This window comes from Suricata suricatta, chromosome 4 (genome assembly GCF_006229205.1).
Source record: "Suricata suricatta isolate VVHF042 chromosome 4, meerkat_22Aug2017_6uvM2_HiC, whole genome shotgun sequence".
In the NCBI taxonomy this organism is placed as follows: Eukaryota; Metazoa; Chordata; class Mammalia; order Carnivora; family Herpestidae; genus Suricata; species Suricata suricatta.
The window spans coordinates 93,327,450-93,352,976 of record NC_043703.1 but is presented as its reverse complement, the minus strand read 5'-3'; the positions used below and the strand labels follow the sequence as shown (position 1 = coordinate 93,352,976).

Genomic DNA, 25,527 nt, shown 5'->3' with positions numbered 1-25,527 from the left:
ACCTGCAGACTTTAGACCCCTGGGAGCTGAGGAATTACCTCAGGGGATCTGCACACGCATGTGCATGTTTTGTCTGTAGACTGAGTGAAAAATGTTCCCATCCACATGGATTACCATCTCAAATACGCATAAATGTTGTAATTAATAAAAAAGAAATTAACTATTTTAGCCTTTTTTTTATGTAGTTTCCCAATCAGCTGACCCTAAAAATAGAGTTGGTTTCATGCTTAACTTTAAGAAAAAAATTGTTTTGATGTTGACATACAGCCTTCACATTAGTCGGATTATTTGACTTGAGTCCTGGGTCACAGAATATGGATGCTTTACCATTAGGAGAGACCCTTTCCTACAGTTACTGGCTCCACTTTCAAAGCATATGTGGATAACATATTCACCATTAGGTTTCTAAAACCTTAAAACCTGTTAGGAAGACATGTAAGTGGTTAGTTGAGCACTACTCCTCTCTGAGAAATGTTATCTGGGAATAAAGTTATATGCGGTGGGTACATTTCTTAGGTTACAAATTTATAATAAGAAATATAAGCTAATTTTTATTTCTAGCTGCCATTTCTTTGCATTATCAGAAACTTAATCCGAGTGAACTGGTAGATTTTAATCTCCTCTTTCCCTGGGCTTGTGTCTAGTTTCTGGGAGGAGCTTATGAGGTACCAAGGTATGCAGTGAGGTGGGGGGCAGTGGAGGGAGTCAGGAATCTGGTCTCCATGCCGTCCTTCTGCACCAGTATCTATTGAGCCATACTGTTGCATGACCTCTACAGGTCCACGAGCACCCTCTGTCTTTTCAGCATCCTCTGGGGCACAAGGAGACATGCTTCCATTTCTCCCCGGGGCCTTGACATCTTTGCAAGCCTGCCCTGGGTCTCTCACTGGGGACCTGCCACATGCCCACTTCTGTTCTGAAGTCTTGCAACCTTCCTGAGGCTCTGCTGAGAATACAAGGGATGTACCTTCTCTATTCCCAGGGCCCATAAAAATGTCTGGGATTGCACCATCCTCCCGAGGTGGGCCAGGCAGAGCAGCTGCACAGGACCCAGCCATATCTCTCTGCTCTTGGTATTTGCTCAGGAATTTACTTGGTCCTCCCCTCCCCCAGGCGCAGGGAACTCTTTTCTGATCTCCTTAGCTTTTCTTCCAAATACTTTGTCTATGCTTCTAGGTCTTTCTTCTCTCTCCTAACCAGCTTCTGGAACCAAAATCCAGGAAGACACTCCTATTTCTTTGCCTCTTGCTATCACATCCCTCTTCTGCGATAAGAAGCTTGAACTAGGCCAGCGGCCTGAATGAGGGGAAGGAAGGAGAGTAAACATGGGGCGCAGGGATCCACTGACACAATGCTGCCACATAAATCCATAGCTTTCATGGGTCCAGGGCCTGCAAGAGAGGAAGTCAGTCCCAAATGAAACCAGACATTGAGCCAAAAGTGAACTTTAACAGAACAGTTAAAATAAGACCTCCAGCACGAAAGCAGTTTTTCTATAGGCTGTTCACATTTTCTGCAGTGTGGCATCCCAGAGCTAAGCAACTATTAGACACAACACTGAGAATAAAGGGATCTTCTCTAGGATGGGGTGGTCGATGAGTTCCACAGTGGAGCATGGAGGCCTTCCAGCCCGTCAGACTGGGGTGTCGGGAGCGGTGATGGGGCAGTAGCTGCACACCTTGAGGCTCTCTCACTCACACCCTCTCTGGAACTTTCCTGCTCTAACTTGGTGTCCCTGCTCCAAGCAGATCTGAAGTCACCTCATGCACTCAAAACCACTGACTTCATCTGTTGGGCTGCATACAGGGGGACAGGTAATCCTGTTTTGTTCTTGGCAAGTTTATCTAAGTCTCTTGTTGAACAAGCTCCTCTAGACTTAAGGATCTTACAGCTTAGTAGGGGGAGGGAGTTGCCCAGGGGAAGACATGTGAAAGGGTGGTCTCCTGCGGAGGTGTCCCGGAAGGCTTCCGAGTTGGGCAGGAAGGAAGAAGGTGAGAGGATCCCCCAGGGCGCTGGGGACAAGGCAAGCTCTGACAGGACTGGCCACAGGCTGGCTGCCACTTACTTGGTTGGAGACTGATCTGGCCCAGAAACAGCCCCGAATTTCCAGAAGCAGTGATGGCTGTACATTTCCAATTTGGTCATTATGAACACACGTTTTTCTCATTTGAAAGAGCTAACTGCCACATGACTAGGCAGGGAGAGTCTCTTTCCCTGTTTCTCAACTTGTGCTGTGTGAATCAGGAGTCTAGGCGAGGAGCGTGGGGGTGGAGGATCCTTCTCAATGTGAAAACAACAAAGTCTCTCACCCTCTCCTTTTGGAGGGAGAGTGGCAGCTGACTTTAAAGAGCCTGGATTGCAGGGAAAGAAGAGTTTGTTGGCAAACCATGTAGGAGGCACCCGAGGGATAAATCAGGGCTTTTATCATGGTGGTGTATTTTTACCACTGACTGCTTGGCTAAGGCTCCTTTGTTCCAAGTGGGCTGCCTTAACTCAGTATGCGCAGTATGGAGCGAGCTCCTTGAGAACACAGGTTCATTGCAAGCAATCCAGAAAGATCCCAGGTTAACGTTTATTTTACTAAAGGAGTATAGTGTGAGAAGGTAGGAGGCTCTCTGGGCCACTAACTCATGAAATAGGATTATGTTTCTCCAGCTGCGAAGAGTGAAAGTTAATACCCTGTTTGAGGAACCTCAACCATGTCACCTAAAGGCCAATTCCATGTTATGGAAACAAATGAAAAGACTCATTTGAAGAAAGGGCTCAACATTCCAGGGCACACAGGAAATAATTATAGAGTATTATATTTGAGTGAATGTAGCAAGAAAAGATAATCCTTGGGTAAATAACCAGAATAGACTAAAGACTTGTCGATTAAACTGTAAACAGTGATCTAGATCAAATTACTTGTTTAGCTCATAAACATACAATAATACATGCTTTTGCTTATGCCAATAAGATAATCTTTAGAGATGTCTGAGTGACTTCTGGCCCAAAATTTAGTCCATAAAGTGATTATGAAATTAAGAAACAATAAAAATGGCCTAGGAAAACACTGTATGACTACTTTGCAGCCACTAATCTTTTACATTGACCCAAGGTTTTAAAAAAAAAAAAAAATGCCAGTCTTTTCTAGAACTATCTAGAACAGGGCTCAGCAGACTTTTCCTTAAAGGGCCAGACAGTAAATATTTTAGGCTTTGTCCCTCTGCCATTGTACACAAAAGTGAGCCAAGACAATCTGTTAATGAATGGCTATGGCTGTGTTCCAGTAAAACTTTCTACACAAAAATAGGTGACTGGCCTGTGGGCCATAGTTTGCTGACCCTTGATCCTGAACAACTGCAGAGATGTAGAAAAATTGTAAGTACATTTGGAAAAACTGTGAGTTCGTGGAGCTCCACAACAGAAGACCAAATTCTGTGGGGATGTGTGGCAAGGCCAGCAAACTTGCTTTTGACCGATAAACACTACATTAGGAGGCCGGTGCTTTGTGAGGGACAAAGGGATTCTGGAACTGACCACATCTTCAAAAGGTAAGGTTAGACACCAAAACATTCCACCTTCCTTTCCAATTCAGATTCATTAAAACAGCTGTCTCATTTGGGCAGGTCAGGGCTCCTGCCATACTCATTGTTGCTGCTGAATGAACATCACTGCGTAACCATTCTGTCCCTGACCCAGCCTCTGTCACAGCAGGCCGCTTGGGTATGTACGACATGTGTCCTGAGCTGATTCTCTTCCAGGCATTTGAACTGAGACTAGAGGGAAGGTGCTGTTGGTGGCAGACATGTAACCAGAAAGGTTATGTGGGCCTCAGAGGTTGGAAGGGCCCACGTGGGTCTTGTATAGGACATGTCCACTGAAAAAGCAGGAGTGAAATAGAGCAAGGGTTTTAGTTTCTTTTCAGTTCCATGATCCATGAAGGCTGTCTATTCATCAGGAATCCTTGTATCCCAGTGAGGCCACTCTGTCGATTTATAATTGCCTCTCCTACCTTTTCCTTGAGTTGTGCTCATTGGGTCTTTTCTCAGTAACTAAATCACATGGTGCTCTAGGAGGCACATTTCTTGCCACAACCAAAACTGTATTTAATGCATTTTAGATCTGCCATCCTTGAATGGAAGAGCTGTGATCTATTTAATTTCTATACCAGCTGCCAGTAACAATTCCAATCAAATTCTCCTGAACAAAGACTTTTCAGTTAATCCTTTCCATTCCCATCCCTCCACAATGGCCTAGTACCTTATCACTTCTATCTGGATTTCAGCCAGTCTCCTAGAAAGCTCCTTTGCCTCTGTTCATTCCCTATTCCTGTCCATCTGTTAGTTGTCAGAGCTGTTAGTTTTTACAAATCTACTTTAATCAATCAGAAGAAAAGTCTATAATGCTTCCCTACTGCCTCCTGGATCCAGTCTAATCTCTTCAAACCAGTATTTTAGGTTTCATAATCTGGTCCCGCTGTATCTATTTATTATATCCATATCTCCCATGACCCTTCAACATGAATGTCAACTTCAGCCAGGTTCATCTCCCACATCCTCCACTAATCTCACTCTTCATCCCCACTTCTATGTCTTTGCTTCTTTTTGTCCCCACCATTTCTCCTATAAATTAGGATATCTCCTCTCTGTATCAAAATCTAATTATATTATTTATAAAAAATAGAAATCTAATATTATTGGTAAGAAAGAGAGGGGGTGGGAAGGAAATGAAGGTTGCATCTGTCCTCTTCCACCTGACAGCCACATTCCAAAGTAAGAGCTAATGTCTGGTGGCCATTAGAAACATGACGAAACTATCAAAAGTGTATGAAACTGAAGCTTTTGGATAAGAATGACAGAATGAAATACACATCTAAATTTTATTGTTTTGAACCTCCCCACACAAAACTGCATTAAAGGTATTTTGGGGGGTGGCATAAATCCCAGGGATAAAGAGTGAAAGAAGATACCAAAGGAACTACATTTGAGAGGGTATAAAGCAGATAAATGGTAATGGACTGGGCAGACTTGAAAGACCACACTGTAAACTGACAGTAAGTAAAGATAAAAACAAATTTCAATATGCACTCCAGAACACTTAGAAGACGCAAGGGTGAATGGTGCCTCTGAAAGTGGTGTGAATTGGGATGCTGAACTAAGGAGGACTAGTCGAATGAAGGCTGAGGATCAGGAGAGTTCTCGGATCTCCCCGCCCCCTACTCCATAACACTGGCTGATTGCTCCTCCCATGCTCTGGCCAAAGTCTAGAGGTTTAGCTTCCAGAGATGGGAAAACAGATGGCTTCTAAATGAAGGAACACCAGGCAACGCTGAGGGTGGGTGGAGAGTATTTAAAACAGGAGAGTAAGTGAATGCGTGTCTATCGAAGGCTCCCTGCTCCCTCCTTCCACTTTATCCTTCAGGCAAGGGAAACTGAAGGACTGTCCTGTGGAGAATACTGACCATCTCAAGAGGAAATATCTAAAGATACTGACTTTATCGGACCAGATAGGTTATCTTACATTAATGATTCTCCACTAGAGGCATACTGCAATGTCTGGAAACATTTTTGATTGTCACAAACCTTGTGGTGGGGGTGCTCCTGGCATCTAGTGGGTGGAAGCCAGCGATGTGGCTAAGGATCCTACAATTCACAATAAAGCCTCCCACAACCAAAAATTATCCAGTGCAAATGTCAGTGGTGTCACTGTTGATAAGCTGTACCTTACGTGAAATTCATGGTCAACTTGCCCACCAACACAAGCCATGTTTCCAAAGTCTCCTATTCTATTAAGAGTGAGCAGAAAACAAAAAAAGACCAGACAACTGAGAAAAACTTCTAACAAGGAAAACAGAGACATAAATAGATAAAAGCAACTGGAAAAAGGAAAATGAAACTCTGAAGGAACACAAAAACTCTAAATAAATGATATTTGACTTCCACTTATGACCATGATTAGTGGGGACCAGACTTATATTCCTGCTCTAAACAACTAGAAAACTGGACAAGACTTAGAAAACTGTTTTCTGATGTTGGATAACAGGCAGCTCAGGACTTCCTGCATTTGACTTTTTTTTAATTAAGTTTTTAAATTTTAATTCAAGTATAGTTAACATACAACATTATATTAGTTTCAGGTGTACAATACAGTGATTTAACAATTCTGTACATTACTCAGCGCTTGTCATAAGTGTACTCTTTCTGGATTTGGCTTGTGTATAGGGATCCAGTTTGAATCTACTGAGGAATTTCCCCACTGATTTACAATGCCACCTTTTCCATGTGTGGATTCATCTACTCCTGGTCTCTCTGTTTCTGTCTTTGTGCTGGTGCAACACTATCTTATTTCTTCACAATGTTGTTGGAAACTCAAATCCATCTGTTTGATCTTTAAGTTGCTAAAACTGCCAATCTTTTAGCAAAAAAAGATTAAAAAAACTAAAAACCAAGAACACTATTGCCATCTGGTGGAGAGACCTACTATTACCACATCTAAACGGGACCCTCTGTGACTCACCTCATTCCCCCATGCAGTCAAGTCCTGAAAAAACTTCCCTTATCAAGTTTTCAAATCTTTCTCTTCACTTCCATTCTCCGAGTACCACCTAGTCTACTTCCTAGTTGGCCAGGATTGTTGCTTTGAACCAGCCTCTCCTTCCTCGCTGTTCTCTCAAGATTTTCATTGTTCCTACTGTCACACCTCAATTTCACATTAATTCAATGGGTTATCAAGTTCTCGCTAATGAGAAAACATTTTGGAACCAATAGCAGGAGTCTGACTAGGGACAAACAGAAGAAAGTAGAGGGGCTCAATAAACTTCAGCTGAATTGAGAAAGTTAGTACCATTTGCTCACTTGCCAGATTTGTCTGGGAGGCATATGCACCTAAGTTTCTGACCTCTTTTTTCTTCTGTAATACCAGACTGATGAATGACATTCACATGTGTAAATTTTCTGTGGGCTTGCCTAAAAAATTATTTTATTTATAAAATACATGACCAATATAAAAAAAATTCAGAGCTCTGCAAATGAGTGACTCTGGATGAAGCTGGAAGTCAGGGTTCTCGCTGTGGAAGAAGATAACACCTTCAGACTGAAGAAAGATAAAGGACCTGTAGGGCTGAACTGGAATCGGAGGTATTAGTGAAACTTATGGTTTCTTAGCTCTCTCTGCTGAAGGGGCCTCAACACAATGGTAACCCAGCAGGTATTTTAACATGTAAATACCATTCTCCACTAAAAGAAACTCTGGAGAAGTGGCTGATTCCTGGGCTGGGTAGGAAAAATATAAAGTAAACTGGAAACATCTTGTGCTGGAAAGTAAGGAATTCTTTGAAAAATGATGAGAACATGTCTAAAATACCTAGGAACCACCTTGAAAGGTCTCCCACTGGCCAAATCTGAGCCCACTTGACATAAAAGCAAGTGAGAGCAATAGACCTGAATAAAATGGCAATCCATGAATTCATACTCAGTCGGAAAGAGACAGCTTTTCCTTATAGCAGAATACCAACTAATGAATGTAAAAAGAATGACATAATTGGAAAGCCATTTGGCAACTCTCAGGGTATTAATTCAACCAAAAAACATCACTGGATGCTAAAATTAGTGTGTGAAAGTTTGCTGAGAAATAGAATATTTAGTCTCAAAGAATCTCCCAACAAAAATGCTTAACTTAGTAGAAAAAAAATAGAAACTTTACAAGTGAAAAATCTAGCAGAGACCACCTAAAACAAGTCATCCAAATTGACCCCTTGTAAGGACCAAGTGACACAGTAAAATGCACCGTAAAGATGTAGCATCACTTCCATGATATTCCTGCCAACGATGCTCAACCTACTTGTGAAAAAACATCAGAAATTTTCAGATTAAGGGAGGTTTTGTAAAATAACTGACCTATGTCATGACCTTGATGTTTTTGAAAGACAACATCAAGAACTGTTCTAGATTAAAGGAGACTAGAAACACGGCAACTAAATGTAATGTGTTATCCTGATTTGGACCATGGACTAGGTTTTTGTTTTAACAAAGGCCATTACTGGAACAACTAGTAAAATATGGAAAAGATTAGGTAATAGTGTCATATTAATGTTAATATTCTGGTTTTAATAACTGTGATACGTTTATGTAAGAAACTATCCTTGTTCTTAGAAAATACACACTTAAGTATTTGTGGTAAAAAGGCATCATATCTGTAACAAACACTCCAATGGTCAGAAAAAAAAGCATTTATTCTATACAGATATCTATACTGATAAAGGGAAATCTTTTCCTTAGTGTAGTATAACAACTAGTTAATACAATTTTGTGTAGTGTAGTTAGAAATATCAGTTTTGGGGGTATCTGGGTGGCTCAGTCAGTTGAGTGTCTGACTCCTAATTCTGGCTCAGGTCATGATCTCAGGGTCATGGGATCTAGCCCCATGTCAGGCTTTATGCTCAGCGTTGAATTCTCTCTCCCTCTGCCACTCTCCCCCACTCACTCTCTTATTTAAAAAAAAAAAAACAAGAAAATCACAGTTTTCTAAGCATCATAGTGAAAAATGTTTTTCAGATTAGAATCATCAAAGGATGCTAAAGCTGTTAAGAGGCAGGTCTGATGAGCAATAGAACATCAATGTAGTCTCAAAAATTTCCTGGGCATCTGGATGGCTCTGTCAGTTAAGTGTCTGACTCTTGATTTTGGCTCAGGTCATGATCTCACGGTTCATGAGATTGAACCCCGAATTGGATGCTGCACAGGTAGTGCAGTGCATGCTTCGGATTCTCTCCCTCCCTTTCTCTCTGCCCCTTCCCCACTCAAAATAAATAAATAAACTTAAAAAAAAGTTTCTCCTCGCAAATTATCAACTAGTTATAAAAAGAAAAATAGTAACTATTCAGTGGAGAAACTGGACAACATCTGTCGGAAGCCGCCAAGTTTTCTGGCTGCCTCATACAAGGATTATCACTCTCCGGGGAGTAAACCAGTAAACAAGATTTGCATCTGGAGGCTGGAGATTGCCATTTCCTGGTCCAAGATTTTGGCGTCAGTCATGCTGGGCCAGACGTGGAGTGGCCAAGGTGCACAAAAGATCAAAACTGCATTTTGGATTATTCAGTGCTAGCTCCCCCTCCCCAGCATTGCAGAGGCAAGTCTGGGCGCTTCTTTTGACATGCATTTGACTCTGTTTACCTGGTAACCGATGCGGGTCAGTTCTCCGCCCCAAAATTCTATATAAGAGGAATTATTTTCTTAATAAAAAAAAAAGAAGGAAGAAGAATAAAGAAGCTAGAGGCTTGATCGGAAACCGTGTGCTGTCTTCACTCTCTGCGTCTCCCTTCTCCTGCCCTGTTTTCTCTCCCTCCCTCAGGTGAAGGACCCAAGACGGAGGCGCGCTCAAAGCCGGGGACATGCGCGCCTGGACATGGCAAGTGAGTGCACCGCGGCACCCAAGTGCCGCTCCAGCCTGGGGTGGAAGTGGTCGGGCGGACGAGCAGTCCCCAGGCCCCGGGTTAAGACAAACATCTTACCCAAGTGATCAAAATGGACATCAATATGGGAGAAAGTGATATTGTGTGAGTCTTGGTGTGACACCAGAAGCACAGATCACTCATAGTATTTCAGCTCACAGTGCATAACCCAAATCTAACCACAAGGAAACATAAAAAAAAAAAAAAAGAAAAAGAAACCCAAACTGAAGGATAATGTATACTTTAACTGTCCTGTATTCTTCAACATATTGATACTATAAAAGACAGGCTATGGAACTGTTCTAGACAGAATCATGATAATCTAACGTATGATCCTGGACTAGATCCTGTAGCTGCCAAAAAATTACCAACAGAACAACACCTGAAAGTGGAATAGGGGCTGTAGATTAAATGAAAGCATTCTATCAATGTTAAATTCCTGAGTTTGGTAACTGTACTTAGTATGTTTGTTCTTACGAAGTACATATGTAACATTAAATGTGAAAAGGTATGTCTGCAATGTATTCTTAAATTGGCCAAGAAAAAAAAATATATATATATCAATAGAGAGAAAATGGCCAACCGAACATGAGAAACATTAAAAATAAGGCAGTGGGTGCCTGGGTGGCTCAGTTGGTTGAGTGTCTGACTTTGGCCTAGGCCATGATCTTGCAGTTCAGGAGTTTGAGCCCCACGTCAGTCTCTGTGCTGACAGCTCAGAGCCTGGAGCCTGCTTAGGATTCCTCTCTCTCTCTGTCCCTCAGCTCTTGCTCTGTATCTCTCTCAAGAATGAAAACATTTTTAAAAATCATTTTAAAAAATGAAGTCAACTGCAGAAGAATGTGTTTCTTCTTCAAATTCTCAGAACATATACATATATGTGCATGTAAATATATATATTTCCAGGATACTATAACTAGTAGTCTCCTGCTTCAACATGTAGGGGAAGTAGGAACTAAAATGTATTATTAGGTGGTTGCCATTAGGGTAAAAGGGTTAAGTCTCTCTTTCCTCAACCTTCAGTTCCACTCTACAGAGAAAACAGTACTAATTGCTCTCAGATGTTTTTTGTATATGCCTACAAGCTTCTGCACATGCGTAATTCTTAACATCATTTTGATAGCTGCATATTCTATGAATGAATGTACTTAAAGGTATGCTATTGGTATTTACGCTATTTCTAATATGTGTATTTTAAATACAATCTGAGGTTTAAAAATACATTAATCACTTTTACATTTACTTTGATAAAAGCTGTTTGGCCTTAATTATGTCATCTTATAGTTTGTTTTTATGCCTTATGTTTTAAAAATATTTTATTATTTTTAAATGTTTTATTTTTTGACGGAGTGCAAGTGGGGCAGGGGCAGAGAGACAGGAGGACAGAGGCTCTGAAGCCGGTTCCGTGCTAATAGCCTGATATGGGGCTCCATTTCACAGACTGTGAGCTCATGACCAGAGCTGAAGTCAAGCACCCAACGGACCGTGCCACCCAGGCTCCTCTAAAAAATATTTTATGCTCATGTTTTGTTTTGGGATTTTCCTTCTCACTTAAAACTTTTATTCAATTAAAACACTGTTTATTTACTTTGAGGGTAGGGAGGGGCAGAGAGAGAGGGAGAGAGAGGATCCCAAGCAGGCTCCACGCTGTTAGTACAGAGTGATGCAGGGCTTGATCTTAGGAATCCTGAGATCATGACCTGAGCTGAAACCAAAAGTTGGGACACTTAACCAACTGAGCCATCCAGGTGCCCCAACTTTTATTCAACTTATGGCAGTCTTACTGTTATTTCAACAATATAAAAATTTATAATATGTATAGTCTATTCTGAGGTGTAATAATAACAAAAATCTTCTAGAAGAACTTGAGTCTGGCCAGTATGTCATTTATGGAAGGAAGTTATGCAAAGCACAAATTTGAAATAGTTGTGGAAGTCATAACCTACCTGATACCTGAGAAAAGTACTTTCTCTAAGTCGACCCACCCAATTTTTAATGGACTTGGGGGACACTCTGACTTGATCTTATTATGGGCCCCTTGTGTAGATTTAATGAAAACTCCCTAATTGATTAAAGCATGAGAAGATACTTCTTGCTTTCAGAGCTTTTTTATTATATTTTGCATCATCTTTGTGATTCTTCTGGATAAGAATAACAACGTATCCTAGAAAAACACTATTTTAAAAAAACTTACAGATAAATTAAGGTTAAAATTTTAAATATTTTCCATAATAATTTTAAAGCAAACAGAAATGTAGTATCTTCACCATGTGTATCATGTTATCTCTCTTGCATATTTTATAGTGATATGTATGTTCACATACCACACTTGGCGATAAGGAATATGTTTTTGGTTTCTCATAACAGGCTGCAGGCTTCAAAAGCAGAAGTCCAAAACTTCTGAAGGCAGCACAAGAAAAATACTTTGAACCTCAAAGTAGTCTTAGCAGTCTATGTTATATATATATATATAGAAGAGTCAAAATGTTGGTTTTGTTCTATTTATTTTGGGGGGTTGGGATGGAAGGTAAAAAAAAAAAAAGTTTGGATTTTGCTTCAAGGAGCCTTCCAAAAAGAGTAGTCACTCATTTGTTACACATTACCATGGATGAACACTGTTTTGGCTTTTGTGAACATTCGAATTCAAGGTAATGTGCACAACCTGTCTTTTTCTGAAATTCAGTGCGTTCATTTGGACATACATGGGCTGACCCTTGTATTCTCATAGGAAAGAAACTGCACTTTGGCATAAAGAATAAATAAAAAGTATCATAATACAAACTTGTGATTGGGGTCTGGGCTAATTACTAAGGAACCATTCAGCAATAATGGTCTTGGATATTTCAATGCCCTATGAACCTACAATTAATAAAGAGACTGCTCAAAGAACCATGCAACCAAGAAGGGAATGAGGGAAATGACAAGTCTGATGTAAAATTCAGAGCAAAACATCCATCAGTAATCTCCTTCTCTCTTCTGTGATATCTATAAATAAAGTAGAGGGTGAGGAAAAGAATTATACAAATAATGATCAATAAAAAGCATATACAGAACTGGGAAAATATTTTTCATTCAATTTTCCACTTATGCTAGTTCAACAAGATGCTTGTGAGGAAAAGAACTAAGGCAGAAAACTAGTTACACTGTTGTTTAGAACTTCCTGAAAGCATAAAAAAAAAAAAGAATACTTATCAACTAATCAACAGTTTAATAGTCACTGTCTTAAAATGTGTTAATTTTAACCTGAACATCTGTGTTATGCCTTGGAAATTCTAAGCAAAAAGTAAAATCACATAGAAAGCCAGAAATATCATCGACACATCTACACAGACGTTTGCTTGTAGTTTTTGGTATCCAAAACCTTTTTTCCACACATTGCACAGATGCCTAAAACAAACAAACAAAACATGTAAGCAATCAAATCATAATACCAACACATAATACCAATCAAATACCTACTATCAACACTTTGATTTATTTGTCACTCCTGAGGCTTAAAACATAATTTGAAAGCATCAGAGAAGAGAAAAAGCAAGCACAGACTGGCAACTATGTACCGGGTTCTAAGGGTCATCTTGCCTTAGAGAAAAAAGCACTTGACTAACAGGATTGGTCTTTGAAATTATGAAAGGCTACTCCTTTTCTGTGTTATCGAAGTCAGAGCCGAAAGTAGGCTGGATATGAATAGAGAAACGGTGTTGAAAGAAACTTACCCTTTTTGTAGGCACAGCCCTGGCAGTAATGAGAGCCCGGCTGGTGCACAGAACTTTTACAAATTCTGCAAGTGGAGAACTTGTTCTTTCCATACGGATCGAATCTTGAGTTGTTGTTGTTGTTGTTGTTTTTAAAGAAAGAAAAATGAAAAGTAGAATAGAAACACTTAAGTGACTTCCCTTAAGCAACAAATGGGGTTAATCCATGCTTTGTCCCCTCTGTCAAACTCCACGATTGAGAGGCGCAGCACACTTGCCACCCTCTCTCACTGCTCCTGCACTCTCCTACCCCTTCCATGTGAGTTGTATGCTTTTAAGCAGTCTGTTGTACTTGATCCCAAGCCTGTTTCTACAAGTTGTATTTGTCAATCTATTTGTGTGATATAGTTAAATATTATGGAAATTGACGAAATGTGGGTGCAAAAATTGACCAGTTCTATGAAAGCCTATGAGACTGCTTGAGGATGGCGAGATAAATGTGAATCACTAAAATGCCACTGAATTAGGGGAGACAACTTCAAAATAGGAACAAAATCATAAGTGGAAGGACTTGGCACTTTGCAAGTATCAGTTCCTGCTCCATTTTAAGATACCAGAAATGTGCACTCTGGTTATAATTTATGTGAGGAAAATGATGAAGAGTTCTTATCAGTAGACTCATAATCAGTACCAAATGATTGATGAATGCATGTACATGTATGTGCTATTACTTACAATAAGGTATGTGTATCTTTTAATGGTTGCCTACTGTAGCTACATTTTCAATGAACTGATCCAATCCCTTTGCATAAAAGAATTTCTGTTATATAAAAATGTCATTTTACAGTGGCTGGAGTAGAAAATAATTCCCCCTAAATTGGCCATAACCTTCGTAACAATACTCATAAACCAAATACCAACACTGTCCTAGACCTGGTTTCTTCTCTTGGGATACAATACAACAGCTCATTTTCGAAGGTTAATTTTTTGAAACCCAAAAGAATGTCATCCTACTCCGCACAAGGGAAGATACAGTAGACACCATTCCTCTTTTCAATAAGCTTGATTTGTTTGCATCTATATTTCTGGAGATTACTTTTGCCTAAAACCATAATTAATTCTAAGATGCACATTTTAATATGTCTGACATCTTACCATTCATGGCAGAGCTTTTTCTTTTTTTAATGCTTTTTTTGTTTGTTTGTTTAGTTTTGAGAGACAGAGAGAGACAGTGAGAGCAGGGGAGGGTCAGAGAGAGAGGGAGACACAGAAGCTAAAGCAGGCTCCAGGCTCTGAGCTGTCAGCACAGAGCCTGACGTGGGGCTCGAACCCACCGACTGTGAGATCATGACCTGAGCCAAAGCTGGATGCTTAACCAATTGAGCCACCCAGGCACCCCAGAGCTTTTTCTTTCTTAAAGTAATGATACAACTTCTAAATGTTGGTATCTTAGATTCAATACAATATAATGGTACACTTTCCAAAGTGAGACATTTAGAGTATCCAAAAATAATAGCTACTTATTAAAGATATTGGAGTGAGGCTGGGAGCATATAGGACCTGGAGGTATCTAAACCTGTACCATCTGTAAAAATTACAACTTCATTAATAATAACTGAACGGTCTTAGGAGACATCAATAAGTCAGAGCAATACTTAGTGAGATGCTCCATCCCAGTTTATTATGCTGTTTTATATCCATTATTTAATAAGCACCATTATGTGCCAGGTACTGCAGGTAGTAAAAGCTTCATTATTATTATTTCTAATCCTTGGGACAATGTCATGAAATAGGTATTAATTCATTCAGCAAATATACGAGTGCCTACTATGTGCTTGTTACTGTTTTACATACCAGAGATGAACTTGACAAAGGCTTTGCCTTCTCAAGCTGACATTGAAGTGAGGAGGCAGACAATAAGTAAAGGAACAAGCGTGCTTTTCAGATAGTGGTACACATTGCAGAGAAAATTCAAACAGGATACTGTGACAGACATGAGGGAAGGAGGGGAAGACATCAATTCAGATGTCGGGTAGGGACTCACTCTTAGGAGGTGACATTTCAGCTAGATCCTAGTAATGACAAGGTGCCAGTTATGTGAACTCCGCAGGATGAGCTTGAGGAGGAGAGAGCAGCAAGCACAAACCTCCCAATGGGGGCAGGCTTGGCCTCTCAGATGCAGGAATAGGTCCAACAGGAAGTCACAGATGTGGGAGGGACCAGAAAATGGAGAATCTTGTAAGAAGGTGGAAGGGGGCTTCGATTCTATTCTATGTGAAAAGAAAAGCAATGCAGGGTTCTGAGAAAAGCACTTATGTGGCCTTTAAAGGACCACTCTGGTTACTATGAGATTAAACTATAGAGAACTAGAGAGGAAGCAGAAAGAGAGTTACTACAGCATCTAAGTAAGACATAACAGTGGTCTGGAAGCAGGTAAGAGCAGTGAGATGGACAGAAGCAAGTGGACTCAGGTTATATTTTGGTGGTAGAGCTGAAGAACTTACTGATGAAAGGGAAGTGAGGAAAAGAAAGGGATCAGTGCAGAATTCTAGCTTTTTGGTTTGCACAACTGGACCACCAGACAGTGGTACAGTAGAAGACTGAAGGAACAAGAGGTTGCCTGTTTGACATCAAATTGGTAAGACAAGTAGGCAGCTGGATATATGTTTGGAGCTCAAAGGAGAAGTCAGGACACGAGATATAAATCTGAGAGTTATTAACATACAGTTCGAATTTCAAGCCACTGGACTAACGTCACTTGAGGGGAGATTATACATTTGTAAATAGAAAAAAAGAGAAAGGTCTAGGATTGAGTCCAGAGGCACTTGACTGAGAAGGAATGGTGAGTTGGGAGAAAAGAGTGTGGTACCTCAGAGCTAAGAGAATACAAGGTTGCAGGGGTGCCTGGCTGGCTCAGTCAAAGGAGTATGCGGTTCTTGATCCCGGGGCTGTGAGTTCAGGCCCCACTGCGGGTAGGGCTTACTTAAAACAAAACAAAACAAATACAAAAACAAAGAAAAGAAAAAGAGAGGGAATAGAAGGCTGCAAAAATGAGAGTTGTTAAGAGTTTAAGTGAGGTAAGAATAGGGAAGTGGCCATTAGGTGTGACCCTGCGGAGAGCAGCTGCAAGGGTTTGGTGGGCTGAAGACCGGCCGGAGCGGCAGAAGTCTGGCAGAAGTCGAGAATGGAACTCATGTACATTGAGAGAGCTTCTGCATAAAGCTTTTGGAAACTTTTGCTGTGAAGGGAAGCAAGGAAATGAGGTGGCAGCTGGAAGAGTTCATGGAATTTTTAAGACTGGGAATAATAAGGCATGGTGTCAAAAAGTGGTTTTTAGGATAGGAGACATTATTATCTCCACTCTTAGATGAAAAAATAAAGTTCAGAAAAGTCAAGAAACTGGCTTGACTTTGTTAAGGTCTCAGAGCAAGAGAGAGACAGTCTCAATTCAAATTTAGGTCTGATTCCAGAGCTTCTCATCCGTCCACATCTCTCTAGTGCCTCCAATTTGTACAATAATGAAGATCTAGATAAAATAATCTAGAGCAAATACAAACCAGGCAATATTATTCCATACCACACTGAAGCACTCGAATGAAATTGCAAAGTAGTTGTAGGGGTAAGGCCAGAAACCATAGTTTTGAAAAGACAAGAAAAAAGGAGAGAGAAGAAAAGAAAAACAATGAAATAAAAGTCATGTTTTCTGGTGAAATTATATATAAAAAGTAGCAGTAATATCATCATATATTGATACAGTGAGAAGGATCAGGGCGAAATCAGCAGGGTATGACAAATAGCTTCGTTTTGTGTGCTAGGAACTACGTAACTCTGTTTCCTCAGGACAGAATGACACACTCCAAATTCAGTGTGCTGAAGATTAAAAAGAGTGGACAGTAACATGCCCGTAGCATAGCTGCTCCTTCACCTACCTTGCTTTTTTTGAAGTCAAAGCTTTATTTTCATTCAGCTTTCTTCCACCACTTTCTATATCAAAAATACACATATTTTAGTGGGTATTTCTGCACATTTCACTATGACATGTACATTTTTAAAGAGTTCATTCTTTGACCTCCTACGAATTGACTAGCCAATATCAACATTTTCAAAATCTTCATTGAATAGCCTCGTTTTTAAGACATCACTTAAAAAGGAAACATTTATTATGAAACAATAAAATTCTGGATAATCCTTTTATTTCTCAGATTCAAAACAGGACTTTAGGAATGGGTCTACATTTAATTTACCTCTTGTAAAATCTAGAAGCCATTGCTTTGGTGCCACAGACCCTGAATACAGTATAAGTATTTCTTTTCCTTCCCTTTGAAAACATCTTAACTGTATGTAATGATATGAAGGTGAAAACTGTAAAATGATTTAAGAATATAAAAGTCAGGTGAAGAAAGGGGGAATTAAATATATACTCTAATAAAGCTGAATCAAATCAATTACTATGATATACTCATTGGATGAAAATCATTTAATGATATTGCACTGTCTTACCTCACAGATTAGGAACCCCTAACATGTAACCAAGAAAACTAAATAGAAGGTATTAAATTGTTGGGGGGGGGGATCTGGAATTCTTTAATATTTAATAGATGAAATACTTTGTGCACAAATCATTTCCTTTTACAAATAATGCAAAAGCTAAAACATCAGTCACAGGAAGTATTTGATTCAACTTCTGTTTTCTAACAGGGAAAAATACCTGTGGTATTCCTTGCACCGTCTTTCCACGTGTCTGGAGTGATAACAGTGCCAAGTTTCTTTTCACCTGTTATAACAAGACAGTGAAAGTAAGGCGAATTATGATATACTGTCTGATAAATACACTACTTTGGGCCTCAAGTTCACAATGGTGTCAACCATCTTATTACAGTCGAAGCCTTTTCCTGCTGGGGTAGGAGCTGGGAACTGCGACTGAAGTTACTAACTGTGGGTAACGCATAACTGACTCTCAGTAAAATCTGTCCAGCACGATGGCTTATGAGAGGCTTTCTGTACCTGTAAACTTTAAACAAATCTCATACATCTACTTATTCCATAAATCGACTAAGCACTTAAGATATAGAGACCACTATACAAAGTTTAGAGAAAAAGAGAATGATAAATTGGAAAAAGCTCTAGTTTCAAGGAACCTACAACACACTATTTTCTCTAACAGTAATCCTTAATCTGGGCTCCAATGGTAGACTTCAGAAGACAAATGAAAAAGATGAAGTTATACACCAAACTACCGTACATCTATTTTTCTTGTTTTAAGAGTCCATAGCTTTCTTAAAGATACCCCTGAAAAAGAACCATTCAAACTAAAATGTAAGCTAAAGTATAGTAATTGACAATGAAAGCACCACGGAGGAAGAAATAACCTTAGCTAAGGCAGTCTGGGGAAGTTTCTGGAGAAGGCAGTAGAGAGTGTCTGGATGTTACAATGGGTTTGGGAAGACAGAAAAGAGAGGATGAAGGCAAACTAGATAAAGGACGTATCCTGAGGAAAGGCATGGAAAGTTGGCTCACGGGTATGCAAAGTAGTTCGGTTTGGACAAAGAGTAAAGAAAGTAAGTGAAAATGGAATTGGAAAGATAAGCTGAGACCTCATTGTGGAGGATCGTCCTGAACGCCATGCTCCAAACATAGAAAGCCAAAATTATTCTCTGCACACTGAGAATTTATTAAAGGTTTTAAATTCGGGAAATGACAGAGTGCACTTATATTTAGGTTCAATTCAAATATCTGTTGTACTTACTCTAAGTCATGTTCTGGCATAATGATGAAGGACGGTAAGACAAAGTTCTTACCCTTTGGTCCTACGATCCAACATTTGTTAGGCATATAATACTTGCTGCATGAATGGAAAGAAAAGGTGACAAAATGGAAGAATGGAAGGTGGAGTTAGGGTTTAACTGAGCGTTTTTATATGGAAAGGGAGCTGATTAAAGATTCCAAAGAAGATAGAGACAAATAAAGGTCCTAAACGAGGTCGGGAGGGACAGCAACAAGGACACAATTAGAATAAAACAAAGGGAAAGAAGTAAATGGGTATGGATACGGATCTGATTATGGAAATAGTAAAAGTAAGAGGAGATGTTGGGAATGTTTCCATTTAATTACCTTGCTTTTCTTACACCTGTAAGGAGGTATTTGTCAACAGAGGATGGAGTAGGTGAGGTGAGGGAAGTTTAAGGCACTGAAGAGTCTGGAATAGTCACTAGAGACAAAGGGCGAGAGGGCTGACTAAAGAGAAGTAAAAAAGACTGATGAGTAGTATGAAAGAGATTAGGAACTGTACGTTTTAGTGGTACCAACTGGTTCATTTGTGCAGTTTTCCCCAGTGGCCTTCACTTGCATGCAGGATGTTTTAGAGACAAGAGCCAAAGGCAGGAAGAGCACAGTTTGAGGGGAAAGGAGCTGGTAGAGGATCATATTAGTCCATGTCAGAGTGATGGAGACCTTGGCTGGGGTATTTGAAAGGCTAGGGAAAATCGGATGTGTTGAATGGGAGTAAACAAGCAGGACATGCAAGTGTTTGGAGGCAGGTTCACAAAGGGATAGGAGAATGAATGAGAGATGATCAAGGCTTTTCAGTGGGTGACTGGGAGGGCTGTGATGCCTTTAAATGATGGAATAGAAGGTACAGGTTTGTGAAGTAGGATGACACATTCAGTCTTGGAAGTACGAAACCATTAGGTAACGACCAGATGGAGGTCCCGGTATTGTTTGGAGAAAATTTTTCTGTTGCTGCTTAGTTTAGAGAGAAGTCAGCTGCAGATGTGGATTAGACATTTACTGGCATGGATCTGCTACTTGAAGGCAGACATTTCTAAAACAAAGAGTCAAAAGTTCTTTAAAACTCTGCAAAAAGAGTTAAAAGAAGGTCAGATATAAATAACTGGGAAACATCCACTTTAAAGGGAAAATGAGAATAAGAAAACTTGGAGATTGTAATGGTAAAGAAGCACAGGGAGAAGTCAATTCAAAGAGAATCTAAACCAAGTTTCAAAGTCAGAGGCATAGACAAGGACGGAGAGAAAGGTCTTTGAATTTGGTGTTCAGGAGACCACAGTGAACTTCTGAAAGTTCTTCCAGTAGTGGAGCAAAACGAAAATTTGGAAAGCACTAAGAAGTAACCGAAAATATGAAGGCAACAAAAATAACCAAGCCTTTCAAAAAATTTACTGTGAAGGCAAAGAGAGGGCTTGGCAGTTGCTTGAGAGTGTACCTTGATGTATAGGAGAGACATGAGCTTATTTACAGGATGAGTGGAATGAGTTGATAGATGGGGGATATGAAATATGGAATAAAAAGAGTACATTTAAAAATTAAAAAAAAAACGTGTATTTATTTTTGAGAGACAGAGAGAGAGAGAGCATGAGCCAGGGAGGGGCAGAGAGAGACGGAGACACAGACTCCGAAGCAGGCTCCAGGCCCTGAGCTGTCAGCACAGAGCCCGATGTGGGCCTTGAACCCTTGAGCAAGTCAGATGCTTACCCAACTGAGCCACCCAGGTGCCCCCAAAAAAGTCTATTTTTATTTGAAGAATGAATTAGATGGTATAGAAGGTAGAAAGGTAGGAAGACAAAGAAATACACAGAGTTGGACTTTCAGACATGCAGAGAAGTAGAAAAGCAAATGGCCTTTTATAACACATATCATGTCCCAGAACCAACTATGTGTATTTATTTTAATACCACATCATGTCCTGGGTTCTCAAAATTTTTATGTACCTTAGGAAATTAACTCTTACAATTTGCCCAGTATCTTCAATTTCCCTGGGGAAAAAGCCCTTAAAGTGTAAAGCACATCAAACAAATTAAACCAGGCAGAATACCTGTCCTCTAAAGCTAAAATGTACAGAATTAACACAAATTACATAGAAGGCCAAAATTTTATGTTTAGAACTACATTACATGAGAGAAAAGGTATCACAGAAGGTGCATAATCTAAATATGTGTAAGCTATATTTACTCAAACAAGCAAAACCAAAAAAACTGCTTAAGTACAGGATGTAATAGAGTTAAAGGACATAAATGTCAAAAAGCTTAATATACTTTTTGGAGTGGTGAAAATTTTCTAAAATTGATCATGGTGATGGTTGCATAGCCCTGTGAACATACTAAAAATAACAAAATGATACATTTTAAATGGGTGAATTGTACCTATGTAAATTACATTGCAAAAATTATTTTTTTAACTAAAAAAACATGTTTTTAAGTTTATTGTGAGAGAGAGCAAGTAAAGTAGGGGTAGAGAGAGAGGGGAGAGAGAGAATCCCTAGCAGGCTCTGCACTGTCAGCACAAAGCCCAATGTAGGGCTCGAACTCACAAACGGTGAGATCATGACCCAAGCCAAAATCAAGAGCCACTTAACTGACTGTGCCACCCAGGCACCCCTCAACAAATTTTTAAAAGCTTAATGTGAGATGATGATATAAAGCATAGAAAAATGGAAATATTATTTCCACTCTACCCCTCACAAATGAAGGAGAGTTTAATTCTCAGTGCCACAAACTGGGAGTTATGACAGAAATAACCAGTTTTTGAGAATACACGAAGGCACTTTTATATCAGCGTATTTGAATATATATACCACTTTACCTACATTATCTCATGAAAACCCATAAATTATGTGTTATTCTCATTTTTCAGGTGAGGAGCTGGGGCCAAGAAATATTAGGTATTAGTTATTCTTTTACCTAATGTAAAAACTGTGATTCAAACTCATGGGTGCCTATGTTCAAAGTTTTATCTACTGGGGGGGATAGAAACAAAATTGATCATGTTAATGTTAACACAGATCCGAGGACTTGAAACCTTGCCTAGAAGAGCCAGATACCTAGCCCGTGGAAAAAATGGCTTAGGGATATGACAGCTGTTGTAAAACGTATAGACAGTCTGTGACATCAAAAAATCATAAGAAACTTTCTAGAAACCTTAAGGGTTTGCTTTAGAATCCCCAGATAGCGACTACAAGGAGGAAAGTCTTTTCTAAAAGTTAGTGATGTCTACATAGACTGCTTTGAAGGTGGCGAGACTTTCTGAACCTTGCCTCAATACCACAGGTATTCATGCAAGTATCTAAGCCATTGGATAGGATGCCAACTTAGGGTTGCTAGTTGAAATATATGATGCCCTGTGAATTTTAAGTTTCAAAACAACGAATGGTGTTTTAGTACTGTCATGTACTAAAAGTCGGCCAAAATTACTTTCGGTAGCTTTCGGTAGTAAGGAAGAGCAAGCAAAGACAAGTCTCAAATATGGCATGGGACATACTTCTAGGGGGGAAAAAGTATTCCTCTTTTTAAATGTCTGCTAAATCTGGCAACTCGAGGACTTTTAAGATCCATTCCAACCCTTAAGGTCTGCAAGGCGAAGAAGCCAGTCAAGAGCTGTATGGGATGAGATACCGGGTTGGCGGGGAAAGCAAAGGAAATACGCAAATAAGTACAAAACCGAGACTACTCTGAACGCAAAACGACTATACGGTCGTTGAGGAGGGACAGGAATGGACAAAAAGGCTAGGACAGGCTGGAACCTGAGAACTGTGGCCTAAAGAAAAAGAAACAAAAGGCAAAGGACTTGATGCAGCCTCTTAACTCACATTTTTCGCACACCATCCTTCCCGACGGTTCCCTTGGCCACAGAAACAGCAGCAGCTTGAAAATATCAACACAACAACCAGGAAAAGATTCCCCTTCCGGGTTACGAAAACCCACTTCCGGCCTCTCCGCCCTCCGCCCCGCCCATCCCACACCTGAAAAGCAGCGGGAGGAATTAAACGCCAGCGGGAAGGCGAGGCTGCTCCCATTGCCCGCCCCTCTACTTCTGCAATTGGCTGTTCAGTCTTGGGTCTCCGCCCCACAGGTCTGCGCATGCGCGAAGGTCGGGGCGGTCGGTCGTACCTGATGGTGGGAGGTAGTAACCCCCGCTTCTCTTCCGCGGGCGGGAGAGTTAGGTAAGCCCAGCCGAACCCTCCCGGCACGCGAGCCTGCCAGGGATGCAAGCCTCCCCCACTACCTGCCCATGTGGCCGCCAGCGTCTGTGCCCCCGTCCGTTCGAACGCCACCCTTCTGGCGTGACCCAGGGGCTGCCCTGATGGACCGGCCCTCTTTTGGGTCCGACTTGCTGTGTGTGACCCTCCATTTCTCCTGGTCTCCACGCCGGTGCTCTTTGATTATGCCTCTCAGCTTGCACCCCGCTGCTCACACTCGCGCCTGTTGAGGTTTGGGCAGAGTCCCGAGCGACCGAGTTTGGGGTGGGGCTGCAGAGACGGGTGCCGCGATTTCCGCGAAGGCTCCTATGCGAGCCACCCAGAAAGGCCTTCTCTCCGGTCTCAATACTTGCGGACCTGGGCCAGGTCAGAACCCGGAGGCCAGGGCGGTGGCCTCCCGAGCGGCGCCCTCGCTTGCTCGCAGGGTCCACCCCAGGGCTGCTTTCTCCGGAGGGGCAAACACTTGCCCCATCCTCTTCCTTTTTTGTTCGTTCGTTGATTCTGTAAGCATTTGAGTTTGGGTACTTGCTCACTGTATTAGATCCAAATCTGCTCATGTCATTTGAGATTCTGAGAATGGCCCAGAAAAATATCCAAGGAAGTGTGAGGTGGCTGTTGAGACGGTGTATACCGAATCCTCTGCCCCGCCCCTCGGCCCGCGGAGGGTAGGAGCTGTGAGAAACTTTCCCTTTTTACCTTCTTTGTATGTCTTTATATCAAAGAGGGAGGCTTTAACCTGGCTCTAGCGCTTGAGAGCTTGGGACCTTGGACTTGTCTCCTAAAGTGTCTTAGCCTGTTTCCTTATCAGTAGACTATTTGCCTTTGAAAATTACAGTGCGAATCAGCTCAGAGCTGTTAGGATAAGGCCTGGACTTGCCCTCTTGTTTTTCTGGAATATTCACCACAAGGTAACATGTGGACTATTACTTTAAATTAATAAAGCCATTACTTAATATTAGCCAATACTATGTATAAGCTCTGTTATTATATATAATGACATATAATGTATTTTATAGAAAGAGAAAGTCGACTCCTCCCCCCCCCCTCCATTTATACTCTAGTTTTGATTGGAACCTAGTACCTGTAACAGACATTGTCATTTTGGTATTTCTGGAGCATTGGGTTGCCTTAGTTTAGCATAATGTTCTTTGAACTTTCTTGATTACACTGGCTGCCGTTTGAGTATTCAAGTATGCACTTGGTGTCATTTGTCATTTGCCAGAAGGTGTGAACTACTGGCAAGGGTTAGACAGAGGTCCACAGTGGTTAAAAAAGAAATACCAACAGTTTAGCCAAAGTGTATTCATGGGGTTTTTAGAATGCATAGGTTACATTAATGATAGTAAATCATTAATCCATGCATATTTTGGAAAAAAACAAAAAAAAAAACAAAGCAAACCAACCAAACAACCAGATCCCTTAATTGGGCCTAGTACATGACCCTTTTACAGAAACCAATTACAAATATTTAAGATACTAGTAAATTTGCCCTTTTTGGTTCTGAGAGCTTTTTGAACCATATTACTCTACATGTGCATTTATACATATGCATCTTCTCATACTCTGAAACTAACACATTATTGTGCATAGAAAGTTGGTACATGCTTACTTTTAGGCATTGGAGCATTTAAACAATGGAGAAAGTCATGATTGCATTTGCTCTTTTCTTAATTTGTTTTTCATTAGATAGCCACTCAAGAAAACACCATGAAAGATACTGATATCAAGAGACTACTGTATACCCATCTTTTATGCATATTTTCAATTATCCTAAGCATCTTCATTCCATCATTCTTCTTGGAGAACTTCTCAATATTGGAAACACACTTGACATGGTTGTGCATCTGTTCTGTTTTTGTAACTGCCGTCAATCTAGTATTATATTTAGTAGTGAAACCAAATGCATCCTCTAAAAGAAGTTCATTATCATATAAGGTAAGGCTTATTTCTTGATAACTGATTTTTAGATTGATGTGGTGTTTCTTTTAATGAAAGAATAAAGTATTAGTCACGTCATCAAGGGGTTATTTACAGTGAGTAAAGAGGACATGATTTTTTTATTTTCAAATTAGTAGCCTGTTATTGCAGGAAGACTGCCTACAATGTTCGGTAGATCCTTGCCATGCATCAGCTGTGGAATTAGGGTATCTTCAGTAGATTCTATCGCATTGTGAACCTATATAGTCATGTTTTAAGTCACCATTGAAGATAAATACATGATGTAGTAGTCTTATCTTTAAACTTCATAAGACATTTTAGTTTATTTTCATTTATTTTTTGCATATCTGAAAGAAACTTAATATGTTTTTCAGAAATTACAAATAAAAACCCTCTGTGGTTGCTTTGTTTTAAACATGGCCTTCCTTGACTAAACAGTGTTAGAGTTTTCAGATGTTAGAATCTTTTCTGAA

At 40.3% G+C, this 25,527-nt stretch overlaps 2 protein-coding genes across 5 annotated transcripts in view; one reads left to right on the top strand and one right to left on the bottom strand.

The window, feature by feature from the left end:
- Nucleotides 1–22,831, bottom strand: part of CRIPT (CXXC repeat containing interactor of PDZ3 domain) — a 29,764-nt gene extending 6,933 nt beyond the window's left edge. The window contains exons 1-5 of one of the 3 annotated variants that reach the window (XM_029937308.1): nt 22,727–22,831; nt 17,837–17,902; nt 17,058–17,112; nt 13,150–13,253; nt 11,523–12,421 (exon numbers count right to left, since the gene is read on the bottom strand). In XM_029937308.1, coding sequence (XP_029793168.1) covers nt 12,375–12,421; nt 13,150–13,253; nt 17,058–17,112; nt 17,837–17,902; nt 22,727–22,742 — 288 coding nt within the window. In that variant the 5' untranslated portion in view covers nt 22,743–22,831 and the 3' untranslated portion in view covers nt 11,523–12,374. Of the gene's footprint in view, nt 1–11,522; nt 12,824–13,149; nt 13,254–17,057; nt 17,113–17,836; nt 17,903–22,726 lie in introns of those variants that run through there. The other 2 variants (XM_029937307.1, XM_029937309.1) reach the window with 2 other exon arrangements.
- Nucleotides 22,832–23,000: 169 nt separating this feature from the next.
- The window catches only part of PIGF (phosphatidylinositol glycan anchor biosynthesis class F), a 34,580-nt gene continuing 32,053 nt past the window's right edge, over nt 23,001–25,527 (top strand). Inside the window, exons 1-3 of one of the 2 annotated variants that reach the window (XM_029937299.1) lie at nt 23,016–23,080; nt 23,952–24,024; nt 24,803–25,051. In XM_029937299.1, the coding sequence (XP_029793159.1) occupies nt 23,031–23,080; nt 23,952–24,024; nt 24,803–25,051 (372 nt within the window). In that variant the 5' untranslated portion in view covers nt 23,016–23,030. Of the gene's footprint in view, nt 23,081–23,951; nt 24,025–24,802; nt 25,052–25,527 lie in introns of both variants that reach the window. The other variant, XM_029937300.1, reaches the window with a different exon arrangement.